Source organism: Leopardus geoffroyi, chromosome A2 (assembly GCF_018350155.1).
Source record: "Leopardus geoffroyi isolate Oge1 chromosome A2, O.geoffroyi_Oge1_pat1.0, whole genome shotgun sequence".
Taxonomy (NCBI): domain Eukaryota; kingdom Metazoa; phylum Chordata; class Mammalia; order Carnivora; family Felidae; genus Leopardus; species Leopardus geoffroyi.
The window spans coordinates 136,131,164-136,157,920 of NC_059331.1; the positions used below are offsets into that span (position 1 = coordinate 136,131,164).

Below are 26,757 nucleotides of genomic sequence, written 5' to 3' on the forward strand. Positions count from 1 at the left end.
AACATTTGTAAGTGCGCCGAACTCTGGAAATTATTTTTTAAAGTTTATTTATATTTTGAGAGAGAGAGAAAGTGCAAGTAGGGGAGGGGCAGGGAGAGAGAGAGAGAGAGAGAGAGAGAGAGAGAGAGAGAGAGAATCCCAAGCAGGCTCAATGCTCATCACAGAGCCTGACATGGGACTCCATCTCCTGAGCATGAGATCATGACTTGAGCCAAAATCAAGAGTTGGTGGCTTAACCAACTGAGGCACCCAGGCATCCCCAACTCTGGGAATAATTAGTGAACAAGACACAGTCCCTGTCCTCAAAGGGCTTTTATTCTAGTGGAGATAACCAAGTAAAAACAAGAGCAGTTTGATCAGTTCTATGATAATGATTAATATAGGGTCCTTAAATGAGTACAGAGAAGAAGCATTGAAACTGATCTTAGAAGTTCAGGTGAGGCTTCCCTGGAGGAAGTGATGTCTCACATGAGAGATGATGGATGAGTAGGAGAATTTCAGTAAAGAAGGACAGGGAAAACATTCCAGGAAGAGAACATAATGTACATGGCCTGGAGCCCAGAGGGAACACTATATATTCGAGGAGCTATAGTCAGCTCTATGTGGTTGGAATGCATAATGAAATGGGCCTGGAGCCAGGAGACAGCATTACATTTTTGCAAGAGCTCTAGACAAGACAGCAAGACTGGGTCTGGAAAGAGAAGGGTATATAGTGATAGCTGAACTTGGAGAGTACAGTCAGATCATAGTTTCTGTTCTTCCTTTTGCCAGCAATTAAAAAAAAAAAAGCCAAAAGAGGCAGAAAGACAAAGGCATCCATTTAATTTTTGTATTTCGTATAAGTAAATCCAATTGGTGAAATCCAATTCTCATACAGCATTCTAGCTGTAGAGGAGTCGGAGAAACATAGTGGGAGCACAGGAATGTCCCTGGGAGGAGAGCAAACGGGTCTACAGAATCCTCTACAGTTGCTTTTCTTTACTGGGGGAAATGCCATAATAAAAACAATGTTTTAGGAAGATTTTTTTTTAATTAATTAATTTATTTTGAAAGAGACAGAGACAGTGTGAGTGGGGAGGGGCAGAGAGAGGGTGAGAGAATCCCAAGCAGGCTGCACACTGTCGGCACGGAGCCTGACGCAGGGCTCAAACCCACAAAATCATGAGATCATGACTTTCTCCAAAACTAAGAGTTGGACACTTAACTGATTGAGCCACCCAAGTGCCCCCAGGAAGATTCTTCTAATATAATATGCAAACTGAAGGAGGATAATGGAGATGTTGTGGTTAGAAGTTTATCAAATATTGTTATTCAAATTTTAAACAAAAGGAAGTAAAATTTTAAGAGTCTTGTTGAAGGTCCATAATTAATGGGACCAGCAAGAGAATCCAAGTCTTCTGATTCCTCCTTTTTTTTTTTTTTATGTGCTCAATTAGGGTTATTGCTTATTAGATGAGAAACTCTATCTTAGAACCTGATGACTTATCCATTGAACATTGCTGACTTTAAGTTAGAGCTTCAGCTAGTTAATCTCACTATGATGGTAACAGTATTATTAAACCATTAAGATTGTAAGTCTGCCATTTGTACAGGAGAATGTTATGATAACAAAGACTTGTGACCTAATGGCATTGAGACTTCCATGACATACTTGTGAAAACTATTTTTAGCGAGGCTATTTGTTTTCATGGAAATGATATGTGAAGCTACCATGGTCCTAAATAAGCATATCTTGGGAAAACCACCTATACTAACACACTTGAAATTTAAATAAATCAGGAAATTTCTTCCCCGATCTTCTCCCAAAATATCTTCTCCTTTTCCTTTACCCTTGAGGCAGAATCTCATGTTCATGTCCATGCCTCATAACCTCTAATTTAAGATATGGAAGTCCAGGGCACCTGTGTGGCTCATTTGGTTAAGTGTCTGACTTTGGCTCAGGTCATAATGTCACAGTTTGTGAATTAGAGCCCCACATTGATCTTTACGCTGGCAGTGCAGAGCCTGCTTGGGATTCTCTCTCTCCCTCTCTCTCTACCTATGTCCTGCTCTCACTCTTGCTCTCTATCAAAATAAATAAAGTTAATTTTTTTAAGGTACAATTGATAATAAGTGACATATTTTTAAAAAATTTAAAAATAAAATATGGAAGTCCAAGTAGCTGAGCAAGTCCACATAGGAGAGGAAACCTCAGAGCAAGTTGAGCAGCTGGTCTTCCAGTCAGCTCTTGAGAAAATAAGGGTCATGGTGGTATTACTTCAGAGAAAACAGGTAAGAAAGTATTGAAGCTTGTCTCCTAAGGAACTGAATTACAAATCAGGAGATTTAGTTACTAGGGAGCTGGGAGACCAGGTAGGAAGTCCAGAGCAGGATCAACTATGGGATACTAATGAGCTGGCAAGGTACTAGGAAAGGGGTGCCTTATCAGGCATTGGATGTGTCCCAGAATCTTGGGTGGGTAGACCTAGAAGAGATAGTAAAGGAATTAACAGCTTCCTAATGCCAATTCTTAGATCAACTGAATCAAAATCACCTAGGGAGCTTTTCAAAAGTAGATTTTTAAATGTCATTTCAGAGAATCTGAAATCTGGAGTTAAATGAGTCTAATGTAGAGCCAGAATAAAAGAAACAATATTCTTTTGTTTGTTTCAAGTATCTTTTTTTTTCCAAAATGTTATTTAATCAAGTATCTTTTCTAACTGTACTTCCTAACTGCACTTACCCAGGGGTACCTTAAATCATTGCATTTTGTAGGTCTTCCTTTAATAATGCTTATGTAGGGGCGCCTGGGTGGCTCAGTCAGTTAAACATCTGACTTCAGCTCAGGTCATGATCTCATGGTTCGTGAGTTCGAGCCCCACAGCACGCTCTGTGATGACAGCTTGGGGCCTGGAGCCTGCTTTGGATTCTGTGTCTCCTTCTCTCTCTGCCCTCCCCAACTCATGCTCTGTCTCTGTCTCTCTCAAAAATAAATAAACATTAAAAAAAATTAAAAATAAATAAATAAAAATGCTTATGTAGGGCTCCTGGGTGGCTCAGTCGGTTAAGCTCGGCTCAGGTCATGATCTCACAGTTTGTGAGTTCACCGTGAGATCAAGCCCCACATTGGGCTCCGGGCCAACAGCTCAGAGCCTGGAGCTGCTTCAGATTCTGTGTCTCCCTCTCTCTCTGGCCCTCCCCTGCTCGCACTCTGTCTCTCTCTCAAAAATAAATAAATGTTAAAAAATAAAATAAAAATGCTTATGTTATTTTCAAATACAAATACAGACTTACATGCATACAGAAATAAACACTAAAGAGGCTAGAGATATGAACAAAATTACATATATACTCACAAGCTCATGCATAAAACCACATATATGTATGCATATATCTGAATATTAAGCAATAGTTTAATATTTTAATTTAATAATTTAATTTAATAGTTTAAACTTTTGTTTAATATTGGTGACAAGACTGTAACATCCATTATGTAAAAGAACTAGCTTTTTGTACTTTTGTTGGCCACAATAAAAATTATACTGGATTTTGAGTTTTCTGCTGTAAATCTGGCCAGTGCCAAATCTCAGGGAAAGAAGAGCTTTTATTTTTCAGGTTGATAAAAAGTTCTCACTTCTTATGCTTTCCAGCAGGGTTAATCTTTAGTCAGTATTTTTATGTACAGCTATGTGTATCAAGTTTGACTTAGGTCAAAAATTATCTTTCCTAATAAACAGAACTCCAATTTTTAATTTATGAATTCATTCATGTATATTTCCTGCTGTAGAAGTTAACCTCTGTTCATATATCATACAAAGCTACCCAACACTCTCAAGATAACACATCCATGTTTATAAAAGCTATGTGCAAAAATGGTTAATTAATTCTTTCTTCCTACAACTCTTGACTTTCTCACATTCTCTCCTTCCCTCCTCTCTCCTCCTCACCCCTTCTTTCTGTTCCCCCAACACTTCTTTTCTTCTCCCTCCATGCTCATTTTCCCTGTGTATAAAGCAAAAGTGCTTAGTAATTATTAAACACTAATAACACTGGCACTAACTGGCCGATGATTTACTGTTAAAGACATGCTTTATGGCATGTTATTCCCTCTAAAGTTCATGTCCCCTCAACCCAAGCTTCACACCCTGCTCCCTTACCACAAGCAGCTATATTGTCAAGGTTGTTCTAAAGAATGATAAGGTAGCCATAAAGCAAGGTTTATGATTTTTCCTATCTACAAAGTCACAGGAAGCTCAAATGTACTCAGCAAATATTGCAAAATTGCAAGGAACCATTAAATGTAACGCTCCACCCTTTTCTTAAAGTTCTCCCCTCTTTAATGTAATAAATGTATTCTCAAGTCAGAATTAATGAACTTTATGTTAGCAGTTCCTCTTTAACAACTTCTGGTTTGTCTGGCTCAGTTGAACCATATTAGGGTGGCGTTTAGGTGCATTTTAAAAAAATAAAATGGTAAACATTTGTGTGAGAAGTGCATCCATCACATTGGGTATAGAATGCTTTTCTTAATAATAAGTTAATCTTTATTACACACTTATTATAGCATTACTTTGACCCTCTCTAGTATTCTTTATCTAAGTATTTTCAAAGTGCTTTACAATCTCAAACAGACCCAGTACATGCACAGAGTTCTTTGAAGATGGCATTTGCCTTTCTGACCAGCATTGTAAAGGAAATTACCCTAAAGAGTAAGTATCTGTTGGAGTAGGTATAATAACCACAAAATGCAAATTCCTGGGCTCTTCCCTAATTCATCTGAGTAAGAATAGGTACAACGTTGTTAACAAGCTCCCCACGTGATTCTGAAATAATCGGTCTACATACTTCACTTTGAGAACCAATGGTCCACATATTTTATTTTATCTGTAGATAAACTCTGCTGTCAGCTCAGGTCATGATCTCGCAGTTCATGAGTTTGTGCTCCTCATCGGGCTCTGTGCTGACAGGTCGGAGCCTGGAGCCTGGTTTGGATTCTGTGTCTCCCTCTCTCTCTTCCCCTCCCCTGCTCATTCTCTCTCTCTCTCTCTCTTTCTCACACTCTCTCTCCCAAAAATAAATAAATATTTAAAAAAATATTAGTCATCAATTTTTATTTAAGAAGTCAAATCATGCCCAGCATCTTAATGTCACTGAATGATTTCCTGTAACAATTTTTGTGGATAGCTCCAAAGGAACTCAAGCTATGTGCAAATAAAGAGAAAATAGCATTTGTCTCTGTGCACAGGTCTTCTCTAAGCAACACTGCTTTTAAACTCATGATAGTACCAAGTGGCATAACTTTTTTTTTTGGATTATAATTTTCACATGAAACAAAATGTGCTGTGAAGGCTGAAAACCAACACCCTTAAGGCAAATATATTACCAGATTTGAGTGCCCTTAGTAATCAGCAAAGATAAAGTTTAACTATGTATACAAAACAAAGTGCTTTATATTTAATCAAATAGAAAAAGCCAAACACTAATAAAGAAATCTACAAATGATCAATAAACTAGGCAATCAGAGCAAGTACTCACGTTAGGAACAGGATGTTGGTATTACTAATATATTTGATCTTAAAATAATGAGCTTATTCACAATTCTATTCAATCTATCCCCACTATTTTGTTTCATTTGAAACTTAGCAATTTCCTATTAATTACACTCTCTAAGAAACTTAAGAAATTATCCAGATGTACACACATTTTTCTTCACAAATGGCTTCATTCCAGAAAAGGAGTCTAAATATACTAGCTCAGAACCTCAACTCTTTTCAGGTGTGGAAATGTTTTCTTTTCTTTTCCTCTCGTTTCTTTTTTCTTTTCTTTTCTTTTTCATGCTTTTTAAAAGGTAGTCTGTACCACTAGTGTCCATTCTGGATAGGAAACAATTATATGATAATATTCCTGTTTTCTAATTGCATTATTAGGGGCCTGGACAAATTCTAAGTGGAACTTTATTTTATTGTTATTTTAGAGAGAGAGAGAAGGGTGGCAGAGAGAGAGAGAGAGAGATGAAGAGAATCCCAAGCAGACTCCATGCTTAGTAAGGAGCCTGGCAGAGGGCTTGATCGCACAAACCTGGGATCATTACCTGAGCTAAAATGAAGAGCCAAACCAACTGAGCCACCCAGGTGCCCTCTAAATAGAACTTTAAAAAATTTTTTTTTAGTGTTTATTTGTTTTTGAAAGAGAGAGAGAGGGAGGGAGGTGCAGAGAAAGAGGGAGACACAGAATCTGAAGCAGGCTCCAGGCTCTGAGCTGTCAGCACAGAACCCAATATGGGGCTCAAACTCATGAACTGGGAGATCATGACCTGAGCTGAAGTCAGACCCTCAACCGAATGAACCACCCAGTCGCCCCTAAGTATAACTTTTTACCAAATCTTTCCACCATTATTCTTCTACAAAACCCCAACTTTCAAGTGGTTACTGTGATGAATGTGGTATGTACTTTTCCGATTTATTTAAATGAATATACATCCATTTATACATGTATTTATCAACCAACAATACTTAACAGTTTTGTTTGTGTAGTTTTAGAATTTATGTAAATGGTATACTTTATATACATCATTCTTCAACTTGCTTTCTTTGCTCCTATTACCTCTTTGAGGTCTAGACACGCTACTTACATGTAGAAATTTGTTTCATTCTTTTTAACTGTTATATTATAATCCTATATCGCATTTTATTTACTCATTCTGAGACCGATGAACATTTAGATTGTTTCAAGATTTTACTTAATACTGCGATGAAAATCTTTCAACATTTCTCTTTGCACATCTGCAAGAGTTTCTCTGGTGTGGATATCTAGCAACTGAATTGTGGTGTTTTAGGGTATATGTGCACATTTCCAATTTTACTAGATACTGCCAAATTGTACTTTAAAGTAGCTGTATCAGTTTATACCATCGCCAGTCATTTATGAGTGTTCCCATTGACTCACATCTTGAAATCTCTTGTTATTGACAGAGACTTTAATTTTTGGCATTCTAGTTTGTAAGAAGTCCTATCTCTCTCTCCCTCTCTGTCTCTGTCTCTCTCTTTTCTAATTTGTAGTTCCATGATGGCTGGTGAGATATTTTCATGTTTGTTTGTCGTTCTGATTTCATATCCTTTGCCAATTTGGGGGGGTAAGGTATTGCGGTGGTTATGAGATATGCCTTATGGATCACTGTTGCAGGAAGCAGATCTGAGAAATGGCCCCAGTTGCCATACATTGAAATCCTCCACTCACTGAGTTTGTCTTGAGACTTCAAGTTGCACAGGCAGCTACCCATGAATGATTGAGTGTGGCAGGATACAGAAGCAGATTTGTGTTTAGAGGACGTGGGACTTACTTAGTAACTTGTTTTGGTTCAGAGATTCCCAGATGGCTTTTCAAAAGTTGGTTAGATTCAGATGGTGGTCTAGGGTCTTTCCACACAACCTTCTGGACTTCTCTCCTTCACTCAGGGGTTGGACTTGGACTAAGGTCTCACATATCTCTCAGCCTCCCCGCTTTCTTTCCTGTTTCCTTTTACACCAGTATTTCCCCTAATAAAATCATTACATATTTAATCTGTCTTAGTTTAAGAGGAGAGATCTTCAAAATTAAGATCAAAACTGATAATTAATTGAATACGTTGTAAGTGTTAGAAAAGATTTTATCTTTTAGCAATGCATCCCTTGACAGCATTTTAGTGGTATGTAAAATACCATTGTCTTCTTTTTTAAGTATGGTACATCTACCAGAGGTTATCACCACTGCTATCCAAAATTAAAAACCTAAGAAAACTTTCTTAACCTAGAGAAACTGGGTGATTTGCTAGCAAGATATAAATGATCAAAATTTCTTTCAAAGCACAAAAAGACTTGAAGGCGTGCCTGGGTGGCTCAGTTGGTTAAGTGTTGGCTCAGATCATGACCTCACCATTCCTGAGTTCGAGTCCCATATCCGGCTTTGTGCTGACAGCTCAGAGCCTGGAGCCTGTTTCGGATTCTGGGTCTCCCTCTCTCTCTCTGCCCCTCCCCAACTTGTGCTCTGTCTCTCTCTCGCTCTCTCTCTCTCTCAAAAATAAACATTAAAAAAATACTTGAATAGACATATTGCCACTATAAAGCTGGCTTTGTGTCTACTACTTCAAAAGGCATTATCATTAGATGATTTTATAATTGAACTGTATCTCACCCTTAAGTAATATATAATTCCTATATTATTTAAACTACACCAAACCATAGAAAAAGATAGAAAGCTCTTCAACTAATTCTCTTTTTTTTTTTTTTTAAATTGAAGTGTAGTTGACATACAATATTATATTACTTTCAGGTATAAAACATAATGATTCAACATTTATATGTATTATGAAGTGATCACCATGATAAATGTAGCTACCATCTGTCATCATACAAAGTTTTTATGCATTACTAACTTTATTCCCTATGCTGTACATTGTATCCCTGTGTCTTAAAGTTTCTACCTTTCAATCTCCTTCACCTATTTTGCCCATCCCCCATCCATCTCTCTTCCAGCAACCACCAGTTTTTTCTCTGTATCTGAGTCTGTTTCTGTTTTGTTCATTCATCTTTTTATTCCATATATAAATGAGATCATGAGTACTTGTCTTAGTGTCTTATTTTACTTTTTGTATTCCCACCAACCATGCACGAGGGTACCCTTTTTTCCAATTCATTTTCTAAAGCCAGAATAGTCTAGGACCAAAATCTGAAAAATAATATAAAAAAATAAAACTACAGTTAATCATACTTATGATATAGATATTTAAGTAAAATGTTATCAGATGAAATATTAATAAATAGATTCCAGCATGATATAAGAAATGATAAAATATGACAAAGAAAGGTTTATGATAGGAATGCAAAAGTGCTTCAGTGTAAAGAAATCTGTAAATACAGCATGATTTGTTATATGGACAAGGAAGAAAACCATATAGCAAGGTCAGTAGATGCTAAAAGTGTACATAAAAATCAGCAGTCATTTGTAATACAAATTTAAAGTAAAAATAGAAGTAGAAGGAACTTCATAAATACAGTAACTTTATTTTAACCCAACATCCCAAAGTAAACCTTATGTTTAAGTGCTGAAAAGTTAATGCAGTTTGTCTTAAAATAGGGATAATATTGTGTTCGTGAAAAGGCTGTTTATCCAAAAAAACCCAAGAAGTTCTAGCAAAGAGCAAACAAACAGAGAACAGAAGTCTGTTAGAATTAATAAGGGAATATAATAAGATGTCTGGACAATAGATAAGCATACAAAAATAACTAGCGTTTCTTCACACAAGCAATAGTTATCAAGGAATAAAAATAGAAAGCTATTCAATTCACAATAGTAGAAAATAATAAATACTGAAAGATAATGAAATACTGAAAGATAATAAATACTAAAAGATAATGGCAGGAATGTAAACTGGTGCAGCCACTATGGAAAACAGTATGGAGGGTCCTCAAAAAAAATTAAGAATGGAACTACCATATGACCTAGTAATTGCACTTCTGGGTATTTAACTAAAAGGAGTGAAAACTCTGTCTTGACAAATATCTGTACCCACACGACCACTCCAGCATTGTTTAGAATAGCCAACACATGGAAACAACATAAGTGCCCATAAACAGATGAATGCATAAAGAAAGTATTTTGTCTGTCTGTCTATATCTACCCACCTACGCATATGTGCAATGGGATATTATAACCCTAACCATAAAAAAAGAATGAAATCTTCCATTTGCGACAACATGAATGGAACTAGAAGGTAGTATGCTAAGTGAAATCCACCAGACAAAGACAAATACTGTATGATCTCACTTAATGGTGGAATATTAAAAACCTGAACTCATAGATATAGCAAACAGAGGGGTGGTTTCCAGAAACAGAGGCAAGAGAGAGTGAGAGGGTGAAATGGATGAAGGGGGTCAGAAGGTACAAACTTACAGTTTTAAGATAAGTAAATCCTGGGGATGTGGTGTAGAGTAAGGTGACCATAGCTAACAATACTTAACGTATACTTGAAAATTACTAAGAGAGCAAATCTCGTAAGTTCTTCTCACAAGAAAAATATATTTGTAACTATATTCAATTATATCCCAATTTAAAAGTATTAGGGATAAATCTAATGGGAAACTTATAGGACATAGATGAAGAACATTGTAAGCTCTTATTGAAAGGTCTAAAACATTATCTGCCTTGGTTTATCTTTTTGAACTTTCAATTTCTTCATATTTAAAATGAGGATAGGGCTGTGATGAATATTTTAAAAGCTAATACATGTAAAGTGCTTAAAATGGTATCTGACATATAGTAGGCACTCAGTATTCTTTAGCTATTATTATTATTACTATTGGTGTTATTGATATTGTTATTATATAGAAGACTATAAACAAAAAGTCAAAACATTTATAAATAATAATTGTTTGTCAGATATTAAATCATACGTAACTCTATTAAATGACCAAAACCAAAAATACTAGTATAGGAATAGAAAATGGATCAGAGGAACCAGAAAGCCCAGAAATAGATCTTAGAAAATATGAGAATTTGATATATGGTAGATGATAGATGAATTCAGAGGAAAATTATTTACTTACTAAATCATGACTGTTATTCAACTAAAAGGAAAAAAAGTTAGATTCATATCTCATACCATTGTACAAACAAAAATTGTCCCTTGAATATATTTTTTTGAATTTTGTAAGAGTAATAAACATTTTAAGAGAAAATTTAGAATATTATATGAATAACTTAGGTTAGTACTGGGGCGCTTGGGTGGCTCAATCGGTTGAGTGTCTGACTTCAGCTCAGGTCATGATCTGACGGTTTGTCAGTTCAAGCCCCCTGTCGGGCTCTGTGCTGACAGCTCGGAGCCTGGAGCCTGCTTCAGATTCTGTGTCTCCCTCTTTCTCTGCCCCTCCCCCACTCGCACTTTGTCTCTCTCTCAAAAATAAATAAACATTAAAAAAATTAAAAATAAACAAAATAAAAGTGAAGTAGTAATTTTTAACCAATATAGGAATTCTAGATAGATAAATTAACTTCATGAAAATGAAAATTTTGCAAATGACATAGTGTAAACATAGTGAAAACAGAAATAGCAGAAAAAAATTAATATCTGTAACATACAGAGACAAATGAGAGAAGTTTGGCTGAAATAGTCTGTTCTTTATTGTCTTAAGAAAAGAAAATTAATGAAATAAAATTGCATTGTGCTCTTTGGACATTTAAATTCGGAGGGAAAGTGGAAATGATAATTCATGATCTTCTATTGTTTCTTGTTTTCCCCTCCACTTTTCTGGTCTCTTTTAGTCTGCCAATATCTCCTTGCCTCTTTCTACAGGTATCTACTTCTTCTGATACTATTCCTTTCCCATTTTCTTTCTCTACTCTGTACACATTTCTTCATTTCATTTTCTTATATGTACCCATTTCTTTGTTGCTTGATGTTTGGTTATCTGCCCTTTCTCCATTCCCTCTTTCTCTCTTCCTTCATTCCATAAATCTTTATTGATGCTCGTACTAGGCTAAGATTTTGTATCCTCTACATTCATATTCTATCCCCTAAGTGAAACTGTGACATAATCATACCATCAACATAACTACTGATATTTCTAAATTTAAATGCTTTTAAAAGCTTTTAACTGGGGCGCCTGGGTGGCGCAGTCGGTTAAGTGTCCGACTTCAGCCAGGTCACGATCTCGCTGTCCGTGAGTTCAAGCCCCGCGTCGGGCTCTGGGCTGATGGCTCAGAGCCTGGAGCCTGTTTCTGATTCTGTGTCTCCCTCTCTCTCTGCCCCTCCCCCGTTCATGCTCTGTCTCTCTCTGTCCCAAAAATAAATAAACGTTGAAAAAAAAAAAAAAGCTTTTAACTGATTTAACTAGTATGGTGTTGAATTCAAATTTGGGGAACTGAAAACTCCAATAGTTTCAGCATCCACTGGCTTTTTAATAGCTTCCTTTATAAATCTGCTTCCTTTATAAAAAGCCTGCACTCAATATATTCACATAAGGCAAACTATTCTTGATTTTTCTTACTCCAAAGGATTTATTTTTTAAAAGAGAATGGGATTGGAGGGAAGCAAATATGGTACAGGAGAAAAGAAATACACATGTCAGTTTTCTTGCTAATTGCTCTAAATCAAGTACAGAGGATATGCTTCATAGCACAGCTGAGTAAAGGCATAAAGACCAAGAAGTTCCTGGAAGTGCTTCTTCAGTGAGGCTGAAGATTTCAGACTCTAGAGTGTGGAATTTAGCTAGAGTCCTTGGTTTTGGATAGAATCCTAGATATATGGCTTGGCTCATGAGTTGAAAAAAATCATTTAGTTCAGTAGAAAGAAATGAAGCACTTTCTTTGATATATCTCATAACTATGAAGGTCCTTCTCATCTGTAGGGCTACTGGCTGTCAGTGACCTCTCTGTGTGTGATATTTCTCCAATGCCAGCATAGTCAATTCCACTGAGTCCTACTGAATCTCCTCCAAAATGTCAGCACTTTTTATCTCAGACCTTTGGTTCCCCGAGGTCAGGAGTACTAACATTAACAGTTCTTTGGGGGTAATGGTTCTAGCCTACAGGAGCTGCAAAATCATTTTTAATATAAATGAATATTTGTTAATTTACCTGCTTTGTAAGTTTAGAGTTTTGTGTATGAAGTTCTATAAACTTTCATAAGGTAGACAACAGAAACAAATGGATAACAGAAGTAACCATTTTGACAATTTAAATATTGATAATGGTGGTGGTAGGTCAAGGAGAGATGGTGGATTCTTCTTGATTGTTAAAGAAAAGGAGGCATAGTATAGAAATGCTTTTTTTAGTGGAGGGATAAAGAAGAAAGTGGTAACAAAAGAAAAGAGCAGGTATTTGGGGGTGAGAAGAGCACAGGGAGAGTAACTTTTTTTGAACTAAAGGGAGAGTGTTACCTGTCTAACTCATTCTTCATGTCTCAGGCCAACTTAATCACTTCCAAAAAGCCTTGTAGAATTTTCTATATTGTATGGATACTTCTGTTCTCTGTACAATTAATTTGCCATTTAATTGGGTACTGTTTTGTAACCTGTCTTAAAAGAATTAATTAAGTCATTGGGATGTTATTTAGCATTTTCCGGGATTATTCTCCAAGGACTATTTGTTATAAGTTCTAATCTCCTTTTACAATGTCTAGCATGTTTGTTGCCTTGGAGAAGTTATTAACTGGGAGTAAGAATGTTATGCCCCATGTGGAAAGGTGGTGATGACAGGAGAGACAAAGTAGATGGCAAAGCATATGGGGCTGAGTTACTGAGGATGGATGGGGAAGAAGCCTGTGGTGGTGGGTGGATGAGAAAAGTATGGAAAGGAATTGCCTTTTATTCTTGGTCATCCACTGAATATGCTTAGGTACTTCAGGGGATGGGAGTAGTGTTCTTTTAGTTTTTCTTGTTAGGTTTATTCGTGTCTGGAGATTTTCTTTTAGAAGAATGAGTTGAAATTGGAAAGTAATGCATTTTAGCATGTTGATAGTACTTGAGTTTGTGTAACAAATCTATGGATTATATACACCCGTGTTTACACGCCCATAAATATACATATGGTTTACCTTTTGATATTTTCCAATTCTTATTTCATGATCATGAATGAAATTCTAGAGGTTAAAGAAAAAATTACTTCTAAAATTTCAGCCATGTTTTGACCAATTGAAATGGATTTGAAATAATTGAGAATGAAGTGTTTTAAATTTTGGCTGTGGTTAAAACAGTCTAATATATGATTACATTTGAAGGAAAGTATACCTTTCAATTTCATAAACATACTAACAATTCCTCTCTAACTTCCTTTTTTGGATAATAGGACATTTCCAAGTTTGCAGAGAAGGATAATATCGTTCTTGGAGAGGGTGGAATCACACTGAGTGGAGGTCAGCGAGCAAGAATTTCCTTAGCAAGGTGAATATCCGATTATTGGTTCAGTGAGCTTTTGTTGTAAATATGCCCGTAAAAATTATAGATATTGCTCTATTTTTTTAATATTTTGTTTCTGGAATTGAAAAATGCCTGGGGTTTTATAATTAGCAGGTTAAGAATCACCTTTATGAACTATAGATAAGGGTTTACTATTCATATTTGATAAAGGTGACGGCTTTTTCAAAATGCATGCTCTTAGTTTGGTGTCTGTATGTTTGTTGCCTTATGGTATGCTTTACTACAAGTAGAAAACTCAGGAATTCTGTACAACACAAGGAAAAAAAGTGTTTCTTTTAAGTTGATCAGGGGGCTACCCACTCACCCACCCCACAACGTACTCACCTGCTTTAAACTTCTTGTTTATACTTCTTGGTTTAGAAAAACCTACATTTTCAAATTTTCAACATAATTAACAATTTCATAACAAAAATATCAAGGCAAATGATGTCACTTGGCTTAAAGTCTATAGTCTTTAAAGGAAAAATAAGTAGGACAAGCATATCTAACATCGTAGGGGACAGTGAAGTCCCTTGGTAGAGACATTCTTGGTTTAAGCGTTTTGAGCTGTCGAAGAGAAGTACATAAAGTTAATTCGTGTCAAGAAGAAAACTTTGTGGTTAAACTAGAACTTTCAGTTTAAAAAGTTGTTGGTGAGATGAGATGTCAAATGTTCCTCCAGTTTTATTTGAATAGAATTCTTCTCACTGTGTTGCCAAAGTTGTCAACAACAAATCACATTGACTGATTGATATTTTGGCTCCTTTCCCTTACTTTCTCCTGCTTTCAAAGGCTGGAACAGTAAACTAACTTACGGAGCACCTGCAATTGCCTGGTATTATTCTAGGCTTAATGTATGCGTGTGTAATTTTACTTAATCCTCATATCCTCCTGCAAAGAGAAAATTGTTCTCCCCACTTTATAGAAGAGATCATCAGATAATTGAGGCTGTTAGAGCTTCACTTGTAAAAACTATACCAGGAAATGGTAGAGTCACAATTTGAACCAGGTCCTCTGGACTCTTGGCATTAAACCATGACTTGATTTGGGGATTACTTGTGAAGTAATAAATCAGTAGGTATTAATTATTCACAGACAAGATAATGGCTTCTAAATAAATAGAAATTGACTAATCTTTGAGTCAAAGTAAGACTTATCTTAAACATTCCATTTCAAAACTTAAGATATGCTATGTGGTGTCTAGGCATTTAACATAGACTTGAGGCTGTATTTACAAAACTTTAAAATTTGGTTTTATTTATAAGGTGCACACAATTTGAGCTACTATTGAAAATAATTATTCTGATTGGAATGTGTCACATCACGTGTCGTCCAGTTTTGGGTTGTGAATATATTATTTCCAATTCTTGAGAAACTGTGGTCATAGATGTAAAGGAGAGAGGGAAGCAAGACAGAGCAGGGGGCAGTGAAAGACCTTGAGGGTGTATTTTGATAGGGGTCTTTTATCTAGTTCTTGCATGTTATCTTTAAAAATAATTTATACTGCAAAAGTTCTTTTAAAAATTTTTTTAATGTTTATTTTTGAGAGAGAAAGAGAGAGGGAGACAGACAGAATATGAGCAGGGGCAGGAGAGGAGCAGAAAGAGGGAGAGACACAGAACACGAAGCAGGTTCCAGGCTCCCAGCTGTCAGCACAGAGCCTGACATGGGGCTTGAACTCATGAACTGTGAGATCACGACTTGAGCTGAAGTCAAAGACTTAACCAACTGAGCCACCCAGGTGCCCCTATGTTGCAAAAGTTCTTTTAGATTTCACTTTGCCTTTTTGCCATTTCTAGTTTTTAATTGAATACAATTTTTGCAGAAAATACCAAGAGTTATACATAAACCCTGAATCCTATGCATGGAGTAAGGGTAGTGCTACTAACAACCACACCTGAAAAGCTTAGATGTTATGAAGATTTGATCTCATTTCTATTAACATGAGACTATATCTTCATCTTATTACTGTTCTAAGATCAATTTAATGAAGATTTTACTTGCTCATAAAATTTTTATTTATGGGGTGCCTGGATGGCTCAGTCAGTTGAGCATCTGACTCTTGATTTTGGCTCAGGTCATGATCTCAAAGTTCTTAGGATTGGGCCCTGTATTGGGTTCTATGCTAACAATGTGGAGCCTGCTTGGGATTCTCTCTCTCTCTCTCTCTGCCCCTCCCTGCTTATGCTCGCTCGCACTCTCACTCTCTAAAGATAAATAAACATTTAAAAAGTTTATTTTTTAATTTATTTTTGTTTCAAGTTTTTATTTCAATTTATTTAAATAAAAATGTATTTAAATATGTTAGCATATAGTGTAATATTGGTTTTAGGAATAGAATTTAGTGATTCATCACTTACATATTTTTAACTTAAAAAATAAAACGGGTATGGGTGTACATTTTTGTTGTGAATTATTTATCCTTTCTTGTTTGGAATTCTTATAAATATGGTACAGAGACTGAAACTACATGGAGCAAAATCCAACAGTAATATTACAGCCACAATACCAAAGTTTTTTGGTAGCAGTCAACACTGGAAGACACTTAACATTTCTTTTTATCTCATGCTACTATTTAGTTGCTGTCTCTGACATTTTATAGCATTGAAACAGTCCATTTTCTTTTTTGCTTTCCCACCAACATGCAAGATCTTTGAGGGCAGGGACTATGTAATTTTTACCACTGTATTCCCAGCACATAGCATGGTTCTTGACTCTAAACAAATACTATTATTAAAGATTTTCTTTTTTTAAGGTAGTATTTTAAATTGTATGGCCTGGTGTGATTCAGTTTGTTAACTTCTGCTAGTTTATATCATTTACATTTAGCAAAGCCAGTTTAACCATTCTTGAAATGTTGTGAAAACCCATAAAAATCTTTTAAGACTTACCTTTTTGATTCTCATTTAAAATTATTTGTCCTAAATGGCATGAGATATTTAAAAACATAATTTAATTTCCATTTTCTTTTTAGAGCAGTGTACAAAGATGCTGATTTATACCTGTTAGACTCTCCTTTTGGATACCTGGATGTTTTAACAGAAAAAGAAATATTTGAAAGGTATGTTCTTTGAATAATTTATAATGCTCATGCCATGCTAAAAGAGAAGAAAGCACAACTATACCATCATAGATGACATTTTACCCTTGAGAAATATGGCCACCATTGTGTAGAATGTGACATAGCACTCACCCAAATCTGGTTTTCCCTTCACAGTGAAGACTCAAAATCACTCCATTAAAACCTGTTCTGACCACATAGTAAACCAATTTCTTCCATTGCTATTGTCAAAACAATCACTATCTATGTAGTTTTTACATTATTATTGCCTTGTGGCATATATTATTTTAAAATTTTTTTTTTTCAACGTTTATTTATTTTTGGGACAGAGAGAGACAGAGCATGAACGGGGGAGGGGCAGAGAGAGAGGGAGACACAGAATCGGAAACAGGCTCCAGGCTCTGAGCCATCAGCCCAGAGCCCGACGCGGGGCTCGAACTCCCGGACCGCGAGATCGCGACCTGGCTGAAGTCGGACGCTTAACCGACTGCGCCACCCAGGCGCCCCTGGCATATATTATTTTAAATGGTTATTGTACTTAACATTTTTACTTTTTTGTGTTAGTATTTTATTCTGTCTTCTCCTTAGATAGGATGTCTCTTAGAAAGTAAACAAGCTGAATGTTTTAATGTAGGTGAATGCTCAGACTATTTATATACCTCAATACTTTGTATAGAACCTCTTCCTTGGTTACACAAAACTAGGGATTTTCATTTTATTGGAGCTCCTACTAGGGCACAATGTATGTAAAGTTCCTAAGAGGAACAGTTTTACAACTTGATTTCAGTTTCAAAATGATTTCATGAGCTATAAAGTAGTTTATTAAGAGAATTATTATACTTTTCTGAAATAAAGATTTTAAGCAATGAGGATGTAGAAGTCTATGTCTATAAAATGGCTGTATTACCCCTAGAAGCACCTTTCCTACAATTTAAACTTAATACCTAAGATTTTTACAATCCTGTAATTGTGATAAGTAACTTATTACTAATATACACTTTGTTAGCTATATTAGTATGTTAAAGTATAATCTAGAATGATGCCTCTTTTTATACAATATATAATGTATTAATATCTAAAAGAAAGTGGCCTCTCTTAGATGGTTCTAGTCAGGATTTACTTTTAGACTAAAGGGAAATAATATTAGAGGAAGGTTAAATTTATTATTCAGTTCCCTGGTTTGTTGCTTTTTTTTTTTTAATAAATCAGATTAGTCTTAATATAAGCTCTTGAGAACTAAATTTGTGGCCATCTTAAAATGTAAAAGGAAATTAATAGAAAATGTAAAGAACAGGAAAGCTCTGACATTTTAGAAGACACAGAATTGCATACACCCCTCTCCCCAGGGATCTTTAAAGGTTATCTAACAATTCTCTCATTTTCTGTATGAACAAACCAAGACACAGAGCGTTGCCAATTTGCTCAAAGTCCAACATTTATTTAATATCAGATATTTAATTTCACTCTAGGTCTGTTAACACTCAATTTTATGATTTAGCATACTCTAATAATTCAGTAATATATTTCATACTGTAATAATGAAAGGCACCAAATTAATGGCTATTTTTACTTTTAGAGGTATTTTGAGTATAATAATGACATTGTATGATAGATGTTTTACACAAGAATACATTAATAAAATGTTACAATGCAATATATAGACTTGTAATAAAATTCTTATACAATTGATATCTTATTTTTATCTTTTTATATTCTTAAAGCTGTGTCTGTAAATTGATGGCTAACAAAACTAGGATTTTGGTCACTTCTAAGATGGAACATTTAAAGAAAGCTGACAAAATATTAATTTTACATGAAGGTAGCTGCTATTTTTATGGGACATTTTCTGAATTACAAAATCTACGGCCTGACTTCAGCTCCAAGCTCATGGGATATGAGTCTTTTGACCAGTTTAGTGCAGAAAGAAGAAATTCCATCATAACTGAGACTTTACGGCGTTTCTCATTGGAAGGAGATGCGGCCGTCTCCTGGAATGAAACAAAAAAGCAATCTTTTAAACAGACTGGAGAGCTTGGTGAAAAAAGGAAGAACTCTATTCTTAATCCAATCAACTCTATAAGGAAATTTTCAATTGTTCAAAAGACTCCGTTACAAATGAATGGCATCGAAGGAGATCCTGATGAGCCTTTAGAGAGAAGGCTGTCCTTAGTTCCAGATGGCGAGCAAGGAGAGGCTGTCCTGCCTCGAAGCAACATGGTCAATGCTGGCCCCACATTTCAGAGACAAAGAAGGCAGTCTGTTCTGAACCTGATGACCTCTGTGAACCAAGGTCAAAGCATTCACCGAAGGACAACAGCATCCACACGAAAAATGTCACTGGCCCCTCAGACAAACTTAACTGAAATGGATATATATTCAAGGCGATTATCTCTAGATAGTGGCTTGGATGTAAGTGAAGAAATTAATGAAGAAGATTTAAAGGTATGTATAAATTATCAGTGGTTTTTTGTTTGCAACAGAGTGAAACTGAGTGAAATGCAGTATATAGTGTGATATAAAACTTACTCAAATAATGGGTTTAAGGTGGAGATTATTTTAAGATTCAGAAAGTCCAGAATCCATAAATTATATAAGCAACTTCAAAATGTACAAGAATGAACTATTTCCTTTGGCCATGGATGTATCTCTTCCTATAAAAAATAACATAAGGGCTAGTATTGGGTCCTTTACTAGGCCAGTAATCAATTAGAAAAATTATAAATTATAATGAATCTGCTTTGTTACTACTTTAAAATCTCTGTGGAAAGAAGTGGAGTATAAATAAATATATAAACAAATAATAGCTTTAGTAATTTAGAGGCCAAGAAGTATTTCATATGCAAGTAGTCTATGTAAGGTATGTAAGCATCTAGTCTCTTGACAGGACTAACTCACATTCTGGCTTATACGTCAGTCTTACCTTAATTTAGAGTGGGCTTTCTTTTATCTTTTAAATTTGCTTTAAAGTTTGTTCTCTGGACAGATTTCTCTTAAAGAAGGTTTATGAAACTCAACATATACTATGCCAACCTTCAGGTAGAAAGCCTTTTATATTACGTTTTAAAGAACAAAATGCTTTTATTCTTCAAATAGGAAGCAATATACAAGAGGAGGGGTTTTGTTTATTGTGTTTTGGGTTTTATTAGAAAAATTCCTCAAGTGCCTTGGATGAGTCAGGCAGCATTTTAATGAATTGCCATATTTAGTACATAGATCATTTAAGAGTAGTATGATTTTGGTTAGGGTACAAGTCAGTTCACATCTTTGGACCAATTTTTCCTCTTCTGTAAAATGAGACAACAGCAAAGGTGATATCTAAAATACATACTTTCAGTATTTCTGTAATTTTACAAGGGTTTTCTAAGGGATAGTTTTTCTGTATGGTTTCATATCAATCTGAATGAATTTCTCAAATGTAAGCCTATAAATTTAGTTGTGAAGAATGATCTCTGTTACTGATAATATTTCCTTTAAAAAAAAAGTTTATTTATTTATTTTGAGAGAGAGAGAGAGAGAGCACGTATGTGCATGTGCATGAGCAGGGGAGGGGCAGAGGGAGAGGAAGAGAGAGAGAACCCCAAGCAGGTTCTGAATTGTCAGTGTAGAGCCTGAAGCAGGGTTCATTCTCAGGACCCTGAGATCAGGACCTGAGCTGAAATCAAGAGTCCAGATGCTTAACTGACTGAACCTCCCAGATGCCTTGATAATAGTTACTACTTACTGATCACTCCTAATGTCAGTCACCCCACTACCCTAGAAAGTACATATCTTCATTTACAGATTTAAAAACCCCTAAAGTTTAGAGAAGTCCCGCTGCCTAAACTCAGGCAGCTCCCAGGAAGTCAATAGTGGAGCTTAGATTTAAATCCAGGTTTATTTGCTTCCAGAAATCTTTACATCTTAGTCAAATGCTCTACCACTGAGCTATACCCCTGAAAAGTCTTTACATCTAATTAGTTTGCTATGTTCCGATTTCATAGGAACCCCTTTTCGAGTTCCCGGGGATTCTCTTATGAATTTTGTTGACTTCAAAAGAAACAAAAGTATCTTTTCCTTTGGGACTATCTGGAACTGCTCTTTCTCAAATTTTCGAAATGCATTTACCAAAGGACAAATAAAAACTTTCAGGGAGGGGCACCTGAGCGGCTCAGTCGGCTAAGCATCTGACTTTGGCTCAGGTCATTATCTCACAGTTTGTGGGTTTGAGCCTTACATCGGGCTCTCTGCTGTCAGCACAGAGCCCGCTTGGGATTTTCTAAATCCCTCTCTCTCTGCCCTCTCCTGCTCATATGTGTTTGCAGGTGCTCACGCATTCTCTCACTCTCTCAAAAATAAATAAACATTGAAAAAATATTAAAAAAAAGATTTTCAGGGAAATATACTGAAGATTAGAATTATATAACAAGTCATGGGGCGCTTGGGTGGCTTAGTCGGTTAAGCATCTGACTTTGGCTCAGGTCATGATCTCATGGTTCATGAGTTCGAGCCCCACATCGGGCTCTGTGCTGACACCTCAGAGCCTAGAGCCTGCTTTGGATTCTGTGTCTCCCTCTCTCTGCCCCTCCCCCACTCACACTCCTGCTCTCTCTCTCTCTCTCTCTCTCTCAAGAATAAACATTAAAAAAAAAGTCATATCTGGAAAGAGAGAGGAACCTTCAAACATCAGCTGGCCTTCATGTCTATTAGCAAACTTCTATAGCCAACAAAATTCCAAACTGTTTGTCCGTGGAGCCCTGAAGAAATAAGTTAAATCAAGAAGAGTTCTAGGAAAATTCAGTTTGATGGTGCAATGTATTTGATAAAAGGTGTGACACTGTTAAACATTAAAATGGTGAAATTGTCTAGAGCTGGTATAGTTGTATAATCAGTGATATACTTCCAGAATTTTGAAAACTTACAGCATTTCTCATTTTTCAAAAAGCTGTGTTGCTTCAGTGGACATTATACTGGTTATAGAGTGACATCACACATGTCATTCATAGTGGTTTATATTTGTTGAAATTTGTTTACCTAGGAATGCTAGTATTCCTTTATTTCCAAGATTCAAAATAAAACCACGATGGTCGTGTGAAACGGTGTTGTCTCCTTGTAGTAACCATGATTCTTTTTTTTAGGAGTGCTTTTTTGATGATGTTGAGAGCATACCACCAGTGACAACATGGAACACATACCTTCGATATGTTACTGTCCATAAGAGCTTAATTTTTGTGCTAATTTGGTGCTTAGTTGTTTTTCTGGCTGAGGTAAGAATTTTCTGTTATAAAATATTACTGTGATTTAAAGTTACATTAAGAATAGTTTGGAAGGGTATATACATAGATATGCACACACATACACATACACACACATAAATATATATGTATATTTGTAATTTTAAATTTTGTTTGCTTATTTAGTCTTGAGAGAGAGTGTGAGGAAGGGAAGGGCAGAGAGAGAGAGAGAGAGAGAGAGAGAGAGAGAGAGACACAGAATACAAAGCAGGCTCCAGGCTCTGAGAGAGAGAGAGAGAGAGAGGGAGGGAGGGAGGGAGACACAGAATACAAAGCAGGCTCCAGGCTCTGAGCTGTCAGCACAGAGCCTGACATGGGGCTCGAACTCATGGACCACGATTGTGACCTGAGCTGAAGTTGGATGCTTAACCGACTGATCCACCCAGGCACCCCAATATATTTGTAATTTTAAATTACATAATTATATGTATAGATTCATGTAATTCTTCTATTGCCATTTTACTCTTTCATACATAGCATATTTTATATATGTTCCTTATATATGCTAGGATTATCTCTCTTTCCATATATTGTATATATGCTCCTTATATATGAAGAGCTTTTAGTAGAGAGGTTCAAAACCTACAAAAAGAAGAATGGATTTATATACATTATATGGATTGAAATTAAACAGTGAAAATTATTCTGTACTCAGTTTTAAATTCATTTGACTCTAGATATTGCATTTTTGAATATGCAAGTGGTGAATCACTGCCTTTAAATGACTTTGTCTTCACAGAATGAAATATGTATTAGTGGCTTAGTAACCATATGAAACAATCCTTTCAGAGATCCAGATTGCCCTCTTGCTTACAGAATTTGTCTGTATTCAGCACCACTATCTTGGTCTCTTTGCCCACCCCTGCTGTCCTTCACAGCACCACATTAAAAAAACAAGGGAGGAAAGTGCAAACAGCACAGTAGGCTGCAAGTACAATCCCATGAGGACATAAGAAGTTCTCAAAGCTGGATGGTGGATGAGGCTTCTCTCTAAATGAGGAACAGCCACCTAAATGCCAAAAGGGGCCTGGCAGAGAATGTCTGTGGGCGAAGTGGCTTTGAGGCTGAATGGAAAGCATGTACCGTCCAGTTGTCTACTGGGGCCAGCTGAAACCCGGCACCAGCAAAGGACTTATCAAGAAGGAATTTAAGATCAGTTTTGCTAAGTCTTTGTTTACTGAGATAAGATGGAAATCCAGATTTTTTTCTGTAAAATTTTCCTATTTTTAAATGTGGGTAGTTGATTAAATAAAAACAAACTAATGAAACACTACATGGGCCCAACAGAACACACATGTGGATTGGATTCAGCCTGTGAATGACTACTTACTCTAGATACTTATTTCAGGGAACACCACAGGCTGTGCCCTAATATACAAACTAAATCTAACATACAGGCCCATACTGTCTTCAGGGAAGGAGTGACTCAGGTGAAGAGCCGCCTCTCCTGAGGCAGTATAAATGTACATGTAGTTGGAACCCAATCTTACAGCTACATGTTTTTTTCCTATTGTTGGGATATTTCTAACCTCAGTGAATGGATCTACATAAAATATCATCACTTCTCCCTGACCAGGTAAGATAGTGTTAAATATCTTAAGGTATATAATGAAAAGGTGTGCATACTATTTCATCTGTAAACCATCAGTTTCCATTTGATCTTTGAGTTGTGGTGGTATCTCTTTTTTTGCCCCACCATTTAAATTAATAAACCAAATGGAAGCTTGATGTGAGTTGCAGTATAGTACAATACCAACTATGGCGTCACACTGACTTGGCTGTGACCTTGTGTTAACACTATGAAATGGAGCAAGGTAGTTAGCAACACTGAGCCTCAATTTCCTCATCTACAAAATGGCGACTGCAAAATGTGGCATGCCACATTTAATCTCAAACCAGCCTTTCATGACTGTTGATGATTTAAACCTCTGCATCTAAAGGTCACATTCTTAATTGTCCTCAGTTTATAGAGTTATATAGTACCAACTTCCCAGGTCCTTTTTTGAGTTAAGAGACATCATGATTATAAAGCATTTAATGTAGGGCTTGGCATATAGTGACCAATGCTAGTTGCTGTTCTCATTAATATCCTTAATGTCATACCATTATTATTAAGCTCAAGATAGTCTGAGGTAAACAAGTCTATAACCAAGATATAATGAAAGTTCAATAATCCCTTTTATACTTTAAAATACTCCAAATATATGTATAATATACTATATAATATACTTTATACTCCAAAAATATGGAGTTGGGTAATTTGACACTCTCACATAAGTGTATTATTTATTACAAGAGTAATAAAATTTGCTTTGAAATGTATTTTATATTTACCTCATTAATCTCTGCCCATCATGCAAATGACCAACCTTAATGTGAGTGAAACCTATTCCCGTGCCACATTTAATCTCAAACCAGCCTTTCATGACTGTTGATGATTTAAACCTCTGCATCTAAAGGTCACATTCTTAATTGTCCTCAGTTTATAGAGTTCCATGTTACATAAGAAAAAAATGGGCCTGAGTATGGTGATGATTTATTTTAATTTATAGGACCTTTGTCCTATGCAGCTCCATGGAATTGAACTTATGTACCTTTCAAAATGGTGTATAATTAATTAACTAATTAGTGGTTGAGCTCTGAGCTGCTGCACATGTGTATATTATTACTAGCTCACTTAATCACGAAGATAGTGGTCTTCTGTCTTCAAGCTAGAAACTAAATTGCAAGACGATATAAATTATTAGTGGAGCTCCCACAGTTATTGCAAAAAAATATCTTTTAAATGGGAAAAACAATTGATAATGCCATTTTCTAGGCAAGAAATAATATAATGTGATGAGACTTTTTGGCCAGTGTCCTGGGACCATTGTCAATGAACTGGCTCTCAAAATTTTGAATAATAAAACCTTGGTGATAGTAGACAAATAGCAATTGTTTTAATTGTGTGCACATTTATATAGCTACATAAGTCATTCACTAATGTTCAGAATTCTGTCAACTTCTTTGAATCAAAATTTGCACTTTTTCTTCTAGACTAAGGTTCTTAACACCAGTGTGCCCTTTTCTCATTAATATTGACGTATCTCATTAGTATGCATCATGGTACAGATGATAATCCAGGAAGATAGTTTAGTTCTTTTAGTTCATCATGATCAGAAAACCTGAAGAAAGGTTAAGATATTTCTTCTTTAATGACAGTGATTTATCCATTTTTAGTTTTCAGAGGCACGATACTTCAATTTAGATTTTATGATTTTATCGGGTTGGTTCAATATGCTTCCCGTTTTTACTCAGAGTGCTAAACTGAAAAAGACTTGTTGATTTATTCAGTTCATTACGATATATCATTAATATGTTATTTTGATAAGGGAGTCAGTCTACCTTTTTATTTTTATACCATTTTTTCTACTACAGAGCACTATTTTCTCTAAGTTCTTAAATAAGTTCAAGGATATTGGCTATAAAATTTCTATTATGTTGGTCTTTCTAGTGCTTCTGCTTAGCAGTGCATTTACTGAGTAGTTAGAGAAGAAATGCAAATAATAGAGTAGGAGACAGTTTCCTGCTTCTTACAACAACCAGAGGGGATTGTTGACTGGAGTATTTCAAGATCCTATGTTTAGTGTTTTCATTCTGTAATTTTGTAAAAAATATTTATTTTACTTTTGAGACAGAGAGGGGCAGAGAGAGAGAGGGAGAGAGAGAATCCCAAACACAGAATCCCAAACTGACAGTGCATAGACAGATACGGGGCTCGAACTCACAAATCCTGACATTGAGACCTGAGTTGAAATCAAGAGTCAGATGCTTAACTAATTGAGTCACCCTGGTGCCCCTCATTCTGTAATTTTTAATAAATGTGTCAGAGTACTGCTGTATCCTATTTCTTTATGATTTGTCTTCTCTTTGTTAAGAAAGAAGCCCTGACTGGATTTACATTCCTAGTGAAGTGGACATGTATATACTTCCATAATACTTCTGCTATAAATGATTAATAATCATCCTTTCAAAGCAGCTTTACTTAGCATGGGTCTGTGTTTTAGGGCATGATTTGATCTGCGAAGCATTGAAATCTATGTATTAAGTCATGACAAGGTGTCACTTTACTATTACTGCCTGCCATTCATTCAGCCATTTATTCATTCAACACATATATTTGGAGTTCTTTTAATATGTCAGGCATAATTCTGTGTATATGTGTGTAGTGAAGAACAAAATGGAACATACAGGTGGAATACACGAATGCACTTATGTTTATAATGTTAACACAATACTTATAATGTTGTGCTCCATTGGTAAAAACTCAAAATACCAGTAGTAGTTTAATAGGCATTCACTTACACACAGATCTCATTTTATGACTTAGGAGGTAGCTCTGAGTTATGTGTATGTAAAAACTTGTAGAATGAGTTGATTTGGTTTTAACTTTATGTAACATGACACGTCATCTGCTTTTTCAAATGTGTTGTCTATAATTTTCTCTCTGTTGACATTTGTGTTTTTATTTAAGTGTCCT

At 35.8% G+C, this 26,757-nt stretch overlaps 1 protein-coding gene across 2 annotated transcripts in view; it reads left to right on the forward strand.

The window, feature by feature from the left end:
* CFTR (CF transmembrane conductance regulator) overlaps positions 1–26,757 on the forward strand; it is a 188,665-nt gene that overhangs the window by 82,990 nt on the left and 78,918 nt on the right. For both annotated transcript variants that reach the window (XM_045495404.1, XM_045495405.1), the window contains 4 exons: positions 13,798–13,892; positions 16,882–16,968; positions 18,690–19,410; positions 22,083–22,211. In XM_045495404.1, the coding sequence (XP_045351360.1) occupies positions 13,798–13,892; positions 16,882–16,968; positions 18,690–19,410; positions 22,083–22,211 (1,032 nt within the window). The remainder of the gene's footprint in view (positions 1–13,797; positions 13,893–16,881; positions 16,969–18,689; positions 19,411–22,082; positions 22,212–26,757) is intronic.